The 10,428-nt window shown below is 44.0% G+C and overlaps 1 protein-coding gene and 1 pseudogene across 1 annotated transcript; both read left to right on the top strand.

The window, feature by feature from the left end:
• Positions 1-262: 262 nt before the first annotated feature.
• On the top strand, positions 263-1,211 carry LOC149114054 (uncharacterized). Its single transcript, XM_089287714.1, has one exon. It carries the CDS (start codon positions 611-613, stop codon positions 1,142-1,144), a length of 534 nt encoding a protein of 177 aa, XP_089143840.1. The 5' UTR covers positions 263-610; the 3' UTR covers positions 1,145-1,211.
• A 2,441-nt stretch (positions 1,212-3,652) lies between these two features.
• On the top strand, positions 3,653-8,517 carry LOC149114053 (uncharacterized; annotated as a pseudogene).
• Positions 8,518-10,428: the final 1,911 nt, after the last annotated feature.

Genomic DNA, 10,428 nt, shown 5'->3' with positions numbered 1-10,428 from the left:
TCTCTGTCAGGTTATATCTGTCAGAATATATATCTCAGGTTTATATGTATATGCCACTTTGCTCCACACGTTGGTCGATGAAAGAAAAACGACAATAAGGGATTGTTATTCGCTGACGAACAAATTTTAACCTACATTTTATCCGGACTTGTTCTTTGCGACCACTTTCGCTAAGATGTCGCGACAAGATCGGTTGTCATCATTCACTGTGCTAAAACATACCTGGTGAGGCGTTCAATTTCAATTGTTGATAGCCCTAGGTTGTTTAACGTTTTGAAAATTTTGCCGATATGTGCTGAAGTTTATTACAGCGTCAGTTTACAGACATATAGATTATCTTCCATTGAGGAAATTTCAAACTCCATTACAATAATTTTCTAGTTACAAAAAAATTGAATGGCGGTGGACCTGGGAAACCACATGAATGCATGAATCGCCAACTGCTCGCGGGAGGTTTGATTGATGGCGTCGCATCGGTGGTAAGGAGAGTTTCATGCCAGTTTTTCACAATACTTCCTAGAGAAATTCATTTGTTCTAGTCAGAGATTTTGGCGGAAATTTGCTCAGTATAATCAGTGATTCCTTGCTAATCCAGACCGCTCTTTGCGCCATGCCGTCAGGTGGAGAGGAATTTAAAGTTCCACTGCCATTTACTTTTCGAAAGAAAAAGGTCGCTAAGTTCCAAGGTCTTCCACATTTTAAGTGGGATGACCTCGGCACACAAGATGTTATCGAACAAGGTTCATTTGGTGCCGTATTAAGAACTAAATATTCCCAGAACGCTCGCGAATCAGGAGACGTCGTAGTGAAGAAACTGCTCTCGTCCTCTGCAGGCTTTGTTGAAGCTTTTGCCAAAGAGGCCAGGTTGTTGTCACAGCTACGCCACGAAAACATCGTCCAGTTCAAAGCTGTTTGCCAGGACCCCATGGCAATTATGCTAGAGTACGTGTATTTCGATATTGAAGTTTTCGGCGGTGAAGGAAAGCTGAGCTCGTTAAACGAGTTAATGTACCTTATCGACAGTCAAGACTGCCATGGAATAGAGGGCACATTTATGGATAAGATTGCCGCTGATGTTGCAGGAGGAATGCTCTACTTGCACAAAAATGGAATAGCGCACAGGGACTTAAAATGTTTTGGTTAGCAATCACCACTATCGTGCGGAGACGGACCGAAATAAGATAGCTTACGCGTGGAAACACGAGCCTGTGATATGTAAGCTCACTGATTTTGGCGAAAGCCGATCGCTAGATATCCAAACGAGATCTGTACGTCACTCCTTAACTAAGAATATAGATAGAACCTTTAGGGCTTAGAACATAGGCACATATCGTTGCCAGGTTTGTTAGTTTTGTTCTGTTGTTTTGGAGTGCTTGACGAAATCCTGCTTTCTGGTTTAATTTACGATAAAGGCAGATATTGTTCAGTCGCCATCAATTTGTAGGAGCTGGTAAAACACTAAGAAAACACTAAGAATATACTGTTATGAAAATTTGTTATTTGCTTTTGTGGTTTAGAATAAATTAAATTATCGCTTTGTCTACAGGAAAAAAAAGCACGAGAGTAATATCAGGAGTGAGGAGTGTAAAAAATTTACAGATTGCCCTTTTAGAGATACCCCCTTTTAGAGATTCCCTCTTTTAGAGATTCCTCCTTTTAGAGATTCCCCCTTTTAGAGATTCCCCCTTTTAGAGATTCCCTCTTTTAGAGATTCCCCCTTTTAGAGATTCCCTCTTTTAGAGATTCCCTCTTTTAGAGATTGCCCCTTTTAGAGATTGCCCCTTTTAGAGATTGCCCCTTTTATAGAATCCCCCTTTTAGAGATTGCCCCTTTTAGAGATTGCCCCTTTTAGAGATTCCCTCTTTTAGAGATTCCCCTTTTAGAGATTCCCCGTTTTAGAGATTCCCCCTTTTAGAGATTCCCCGTTCCCCGTTCCCCGTTCCTCGATTGCCCGTTCCTCGATTCCCCGTTCTCGTTTTAGAGATTGCCATTGAAGAAAGCGTCATCGTAACTTTGCTGATTATTCCCGTCGAATTCACATATTTTCAGCTAAGCTTTTAATATGTTCTCAAACATATATCAACCTTAAACATTTAAAACGTAGAGATATCGTATGAGTTCGATGTACGTTTTCACACGAAAGTGCGGAAATCCATTTTGTCATGTTTATGTTTACTGATTGTACAAAACACGTATCGACGTGCGTTCTTATTCATCGACAACTGAGACAATTTATTGGATTTTTACAGAAACAAGACTGAGCAGTATCTACAGACGTAAACGTATTGGGCCTTGATGAAACATCAAACGTTACTTACAATTCAGGCGAAACTCAAACTGGCATTTACCTTTTTTTCACTTTTCAGTCGCGATAGACTCCGGCGAAATCCTCACCGGGAGGGAAACTTTGAAGTCCTGAAACGCTGCTATATCCAAATATATCCAACTAGTTTTTTGCTGTGTTATGGAAAAGCTGTTAAGACCCTGTTAATCTTCAACATATGTGAAACTGAGAGTGGAGTAATGCGGAGCTCTTGTAAAAGAAGCAGCGGAACACAACTTGGTCGGTGATATATAAAGCGGGACATACCTAAATTCGAAACTGTCTTACTTAACTCAAATTGGAGCAGCTTTCGACGAAAATACTTCAGCAAAATTCCAACAGACATGAATGTCGGCGATGAAAACGTTACATTGAAACATGAACTTTGCGTGACAATGAAATATGAACTACTTGAACATTGAACTATCATGTAATCCATTGTACATGTATTGTGATCGAGAGACGCGAAATAACCAGAGCGGATCAGAGAGAATAAAGGAGAATCAAGGTGAAACCAGAGTGATTGTTTGCCGTTAAACCATTAACGACAAAAGTGGCGACCCTGCCAGGACCCTGTAACAGGAATCACCGAATATGGCGAAAACAGTTGAACAATTGACCAAAGCGATCGACGCGAAGCTTCAACTACTCAAGCTTACGCAAGACCAAACAACTAGCGCAATTGAGGAGAAAAACATCACGAGCGTGGAGAGATTATGGAATACGTTGAAGAAGAAGGTGGAAGAGGTCCACGACTTTAAGACTACCGTACAAGAAATGATGTTCGAAGCAGGGAGCAAAGAAGAAGAAATCCTGAAATGGAGTGCGAATATTGAAGAAGGCGTGGGTGAATTTGAGAAAACAATCGATCACCTCAGCGCAGCTATTAAGGAATTTCAGAGCAGTGAAACGCAAGCCGCGAAAAGAGAAGAAGAGGAGCGTGCCGCACAGCCCAGGGAGAAAAAGTACGAAGAAGAAATGCGATTCGAAAAAGCCAAATTGGAGCAAAAGCTCAAGTACGAGAAGAAGATCGACGAGAAAAAGGATCAAAACATCAACGCGAAACTGCCTAAACTTGTCATCACTCACTTCAAAGGCACTCCCGCCGACTGGCTGCGATTTTAGGGTCAGTTTTCAGCGGAAATTGACGCAGCAGGTATTTCGAAAATCACGAAGTTTACCTACCTGAAGGAACTCTTGGAGCCACATGTTCGATCCTCAATAGATGGCCTCCCGTTTACCACAGAAGGCTACGAACGAGCGAGGAATATACTAAAAACAAAATATGGAAAAGAAAGCGAGATTGTCAACGCTTACGTAAGCGGTATTATGTCCCTGCCGACGATTCATGGAACAAACCCAAACAAGATCTTAGAGTTCTTTGAAAAGCTGTGCTCAAACGTACAGTCCCTGGAAACCATGGGCAAGTTAGGAGAGGTGAATGGGTACGTTCGAATGACTCTGAACAAGCTGGAAGGGATCAGAGGAGATTTAGTCCGTACCGATGATGATTGGCAGGCATGGAAGTTCCCGCAGCTTCTCGAAGCGTTACGGAAGTGGACCGTGAGAAACCCGCCGAAACTCGAAGAAGGGGTTGATCAAGAAAAGCTGCCGCCATTCAAGCCACCATTCAAGCCGCCATTTAAACCACCAATCACACCACCTTTCAAGCCACCATTCAAACCACCATTCAAGCCACCCACGTCAAGAAGTTTTCGAGCCAACCGACGAGAGCCAAAAAGAAGGCCATGCGTTTACTGCGAAAGCCCAAGTCACCAATCCACTAATTGCGACAAAGTTACCACGGTCCCAGAGCGAAGAAAACAGCTGATCTTAAAACAACTATGTTTTAATTGTACCGGCGCCAATCACAGGGCCGAAGAGTGCCGCTGTGTTTCAAAATGCATGTTCTGCCGAAGGAGACACCACTCGTCGATCTGCGAGAACACTACCGGATCCCAGCAACCCGAGCATATGTTAGTTGCCACTGGAAGAAGCTCAGTAACCTACCCGATGGTCGTGGTAGACGTAGGTGGTATACGGTGCCGTGCGCTGTTGGACACTGGAGCCGGAAGTTCATACGCCTCTGCAGCGTTACTCGATCGACTAGGAAAGCGACCAGTGCGAAAGGAGTTCCGAAGGATCGAAATGATGATGCAAACTACAGATAAAGAAATCGAAGTCCATGATGTAGTGATCAAAAACCTATCTGGGGATTTTCATCTGCGAACAGAAGTAACCAACGTGAACCGTGGTGTGCTGTTAAATTTAACAAATCCCAGGTACAAGGACATGGTGACACGGTACGACCACTTGAAAGGGATAGTAATGGATGATGTCGACGCGAAAAGAGAGCTCCCTGTGCATCTAATCCTCGGTACTAGCGAGTATGCAAGGATCAAGACGGAGACCACACCCAAGATAGGACAATCTGGAGAACCGATTGCGGAACTGACACGCCTAGGATGGACCATCATATCTCCTGGAAGTGAGCCCGATCTTACTAACATGTTTCTAACCCAGACCTCCACGGTAGATTATGAAGCACTTTGCAGACTCGATGTACTTGGATTGGAGGACCGTCCAGTTGGTGATCAGTGTCTCGTGTATGAAGAATTTAAGGAACAACTTGAGAGAAGCCCTGAAAGATGGTATGAAGTCTTCTTTGGAAGGGTAATCATCCACCCTTACCCAACAACAAGTACGAAAGTTTGAAGCGATTGGATAACCTAGTGAGAAAACTAGAAAAACAGCCAGGCATGTTGGAGAAGTATGACGACATCATCCAAGATCAATTGGCACAAGGAATAGTCGAACGGGCGCTGAAAGAACCAGAAGGAAGAGAGTTCTACCTTCCACACAAAACCGTGATACGAGAAACAGCAGAGAGTACGAAGATCCGTATCGTCTACGATGCATCTGCGCGAGCCAACAGAGAAGCACCTTCCCTTAATGATTGTTTAGAGACGGGTCCACCCTTACAGAACAAACTTTGGAGTGTACTCATCAGAAATACATTCCACCCCGTGGCCTTAGCAGGCGATCTAAAACAGGCTTTCTTGCAAGTAAGGATACGAGAGGAAGACCGAGACGTAATGCGATTTCATTGGTTGAAAGACCTGGAAACTAAGCAAGTGGAAACCCTAAGATTAACGAGAGCACTTTTCGGGCTGTCCACATCACCATTTCTACTCGGAGGAGTCATTGACCAACACTTGCAAAATCTCCAGCACATTTTCCCAAACGAAGTGGGGGAGATCAGACGAAGCCTCTACGTAGATGACTTGATCAGCGGTGGTGAAACTGTCACCGACACACATTTGAAACAAACATCTCAGTCCATCTTCAGAGAGGGAAAATTCGAGCTGCACAAATGGCATTCAAATGTACCCTCCCTGGAAGAGCCAACACCTTTAGAAGAAACGAAAACGGAAGAGGAACAACCTACCACACCCTTAGATGCAAGCCAGAGTTATGCCAAGTGCCAGATGGGAGTTAAACAGGAGAGACGAAACTGCTTGGTGTACCATGGAACAAAACCGAGGACACAATCGAAGTAAACGTTCCCGGTCCGATCATCAATGTAACGAAGAGGGAAGTCCTCGGGGAAATCGCCAAGATATACGATCCACTGGGATTAGCGTCACCCGTCACCCTGGTGGGAAAAATGCTGTATCGAGGAGCGTGCGATGCCCGAACGCCATGGGACTATGAGCTACCCAAAGAACTAAAGAGCATGTGGGAGAGCTGGGAAGGAGCCCTGCCAGAAAAAGTAGTGGTGTCAAGAAGCCTTGCCAAACACCAAGAGAAAATCCAAAGCATCAACCTCCACGCTTTCGGAGATGCCAGCGGCAAGGGCGTATCAGCAGCAGTATACTCAATCACACATCAACCATCTGGCGTAACCCAAGGTCTGGTAGCTGCAAAGTCCAGGCTTGCGAAGAAAGGGTTGACAATACCAAGGCTCGAACTAGTGGCTGGACATATGGCAAGCAATCTCGTGCACAACGTGAAAGATGCTCTACAAGGGTTCCCAATAACAAGTGTCCACTGTTGGCTTGACAGCAGCGTTGCTCTTCACTCATCAGAGGGGGTGGAAACTACAAACAGTTTGTCAACAATCGGGTGCAGAAAATCCAGGAGAAGCATTACATCCAGTGGCGGCATGTTAGTTCAAAGGAAAACCCTGCTGATCTCGGAAACCGAGGTGGAGAAGTAAATGAAACCTCAGACCTGTGGTGGAATGGACCACTTTGGTTAGCACAGCCACAGAATTGGCCACCGGATATCGTCACGAGTCCAACCAAAGAAACGCAAGCTGAGGAAAAACTCATCAAAGAAGTCCTTGCAGTCACCATTGAAACCAATGACGAACTAGATCAGTTGATGCAAAAGTGGGATCTATGGAAAACTATCCGAGTTGGTTCGTGGGTTTCTCGATTTATCCGAAACTGCAGAGCTAAACGTCAACAGAGGACCACCGGACCAATCACCACTGAGGAGACCAACAGCCAGATCGAGTTCTGGGAACGACGAACACAGATCAGATGCCAAAGTACGACCAAGTTTCAAGAAGATCAGTTACGACTCAATCTTCAGAAGAACAAAGACGGACTCGACGAGTGCAGAGGCCGTATCCAGGGAGACTATCCAATCTACCTGCCTGACGACGCGCTGTTCAGTGGGAAGCTGGTTATGTACGCTCACACACAAACTCTCCACGGGGGAGTTAGTTTGACGATGACAAAGATAAGAGAAAAGTATTGGATACCACGTCTCAGAAGACTAACAAAGCAAGTGATAAGAAAGTGTCATGGCTACAAAAGATTTCAAGTCACTGCACTAGCAAACCCGCCGACAGGAAACCTGCCTAAGGAGAGAACAGAAGGATCAATGCCCTTCAAGTTCATTGGGGTTGACTTCGCTGGTCCTGTCAAACACTTTAGCAAGAACAGGAAAGAAATGAAAGCTTACATCGTTCTGTACGCATGCAGCCTTACTCGAGCCGTGTACCTGGAGCTGTTACCAGATCAGACCACACAAGAGTTCCTACGCAGTTTAAAGCGTTTCATAGCAAGACGTGGACGGCCGGAAAAAATCTTCTCTGACAACGGGAAGACCTTCGTTGCAACGTCAAAATGGTTGGAGAAGATCCGACAAGATGAAAAGACAAACGACTGGCTAGCTAAACAAAGGATCACATGGCAATTTAACCTCAGCAGAGCCCCATGGTGGGGCGGCCAGTTCGAAAGGTTGATCGGGGTGATGAAGCAAAGCATGTACAAGACTATTGGAAATGGAAACCTGCGCTGGCATGAGCTAGAGGAGGTGATCTTAGACGTGGAGACAACCGTGAACAACAGACCTCTTGGATACGTAGAGGACGACGTTCAATTGCCAGTGCTGAGCCCCAGCCTTATGCTGTATGGGCAACCCAACCAGATACCCGAAGAAGAGCCAATGGGTATAGAAGATGTCAACCTCAGAAAACGAGCCAGGTACATCCGAAGATGCAAAGACGTCCTGTGGACGAGATGGGAAACAGAGTACCTCAAGGCCCTCAGAGAGCGTCACAACCTCAACCATAAAACGAAGGAAACAACCTTGACACGTGGAGATGTAGTACTCATCAAGGGAGAGGAACGCAACAGAGGGAAATGGAAGATTGGCATAGTGGAACAACTGATTCAAAGACGAGATGGAGTAGTCAGAGGGGCGCGGCTTAGAGCTGGGAAGTCATACTTAGACAGACCGCTGCAGCTGTTATATCCACTCGAATTGACCTGTGACAGACCTGTAGAAGGGAGAGGTGAAATACTTAACGCGAACGCCAGAGAATTCCAACCAAGAAGAGCCGCAACTGATGCACGCCAGCGAATAGCTGCCATAGCGCAAGATGAACTGGATGGGAATTAGACTTGAACTGCATGCTATCATTTTTAGTTTCAAATTAGTTACAGTTGTACTTTCAAGTAGTAAATTTATCACATTCTATATTTACCTCAAATATGAGTCAAATAGGGGGAGAGTGTCGGCGATGAAAGCGTTACATTGAAACATGAACTTTGCGTGACAATGAAATATGAACTACTTGAACATTGAACTATTATGTAATCCATTGTACATGTATTGTGATCGAGAGACGCGAAATAACCAGAGCGGATCAGAGAGAATAAAGGAGAATCAAGGTGAAACCAGAGTGATTGTTTGCCGTTAAACCATTTACGAAAATGAACGTGTTGAGTTGCGGGTCAAAAACATCCAAAATTTCAGGAATTTCGGACACCATTTCCCCCTTGCGACATCAACAAAAATCCTCGCAGCACGTACGCGCGTGTGCCGCATGCGATGGCGCAATTTGTTCTAAAAATAGAAAAACTGTCCCATATCATAGGGACAGCCCCAACACTAGAAATAGCGCGCGCTTACGGTCTCCGTCCCCGTTTATGGCCCCTGGGGGTCTTAGGGGTCTTTGTTTTCAAGACACCCCCAGTTATCCCGTATGTAATGTCTAGCCCAAAAGAGTTGCCGACGAGGCGCCGGACGCGATGAGGATATTTCGTTGGGATTTCTGAGTTGCTAGTTAGAAGAGTGTATAGAAAACCATCTAGTTCTGCTGGAAGATTGATTGTACTCTCACATAGTTAAGAAGATTTCGGTGGCCATGCCATTTCAGTGTTACTTGAAAGAACTGCATCACAGATGTACAGTCCAGCTTGCTATATTTCCTTGATTTTAGATGGAGTCAGCCCTGTTGTCGAATTAACTGAGATAACGTTACCATCTCTTTGGCCAGTAGAGCCTTTCAAAGACTTTTGGGAAGAAAAAAACTTTATTATTGTTCGGGAGATCTTCAAATTGTCACAAGTCGCCGAAATCGTTTTCTAACTTTCTTCGGAAATGTCTTTTTCGTTTATTCGGATAAATAGCGCCCATTGATAGCATGGAGATCATTGCTTCTCTCTCAGTTCAACCATCTTAATAAGTCTGGGATTTAATAAATCTGATCAAATAAACTCAAACAGTTTGTCATAAGCTCGAGACTCTATACTCTAATTGGTTTCATCCGAGTCCGATTCACCTTTCCAAGTCACTGTACTTGCTTGCTTTATCTGGTCAGGTGTAATCTCAATAGCACGGACCACGGTAACATACTTCAGCTGCTACCAAATTACGAGAGGCAAGGCCAAAAATCCTGCTATCACCCGCAACAATAGCAGCTTTTCTAATCGTGGCATCTAAACAAAAGTCAACCTACAGAGTCAGAGGATCGCGTGTTCTTGTAGCTTTTTATATGCAGTCTTATTTTCGAAAAAAGTGCATATTTTCGAGCAAGTTCTTCTCATGCTTGGCTCTTGCCGACGAGGTCTTTGCTCTTTGCCTTCTAAATTAAACTCAGAAATCTGTTTCGCAGCCGTTGTTTCAGAAATGCTCTCGAAGTCTCGCTATAATGTAAAAAGACTAAGGCATTTCCTGTGATAACCGACTTGGGGAATTTCTCCTTCCTTGGCATTCTCTTCCAAATCAAGCAATGGCCTATGACTTTTAATCGTAGCTGCCTTCAAAGAGTCGAGATGTTTTTTTAAAATAGGGCCAATTAGCAGGCGTTCATCATATGAGCAGTGAATAATAAAAATTTTAAACGGAGGTCGTTCAGTTTGGTTTGTTGGAATAAAACAACAATTGAAACTGTACATAGGAGTCAAGTTTCGTTGCGAGCTTTAGCAGTCAATCATTCAGTGAGTATAAAAATACTAGGTGTTGCCTGTTTCTCTATATTACTTGATAAAAAGCGTCCAAACTGCGAAAATTTGGCGAGAACTTTGATGTATTTACCAGGCCTGCGAGGCCGTCATCTTAGGCCTTACCCGTGATGCTTTTCGAGTTTCAGCTGCATAGTTTCATTTAAGTTTTTCTTTCTCAAATCAAGTAATAAATTTTAGTTTTTGACCAAAAATGTTAAGAGAAGCTGTTTACTGTAAAATGTAGTGATTTATTAATATTATAAATAAAAAACGCATTTAAAGTAACTGTTTTAGTGTGAGCCTCGTTTCCATGTGACAGAAATACTTTTGAAAAAAGGAAGTACTGAAAGCTACTCTTTC

The sequence above is a fragment of the Orbicella faveolata genome, unplaced genomic scaffold (genome assembly GCF_042242905.1).
Source record: "Orbicella faveolata isolate gen_17 unplaced genomic scaffold, um_ofav_v1 contig_14, whole genome shotgun sequence".
In the NCBI taxonomy this organism is placed as follows: Eukaryota; Metazoa; Cnidaria; class Anthozoa; order Scleractinia; family Merulinidae; genus Orbicella; species Orbicella faveolata.
This window is presented reverse-complemented; position numbering and strand designations above follow the sequence as displayed.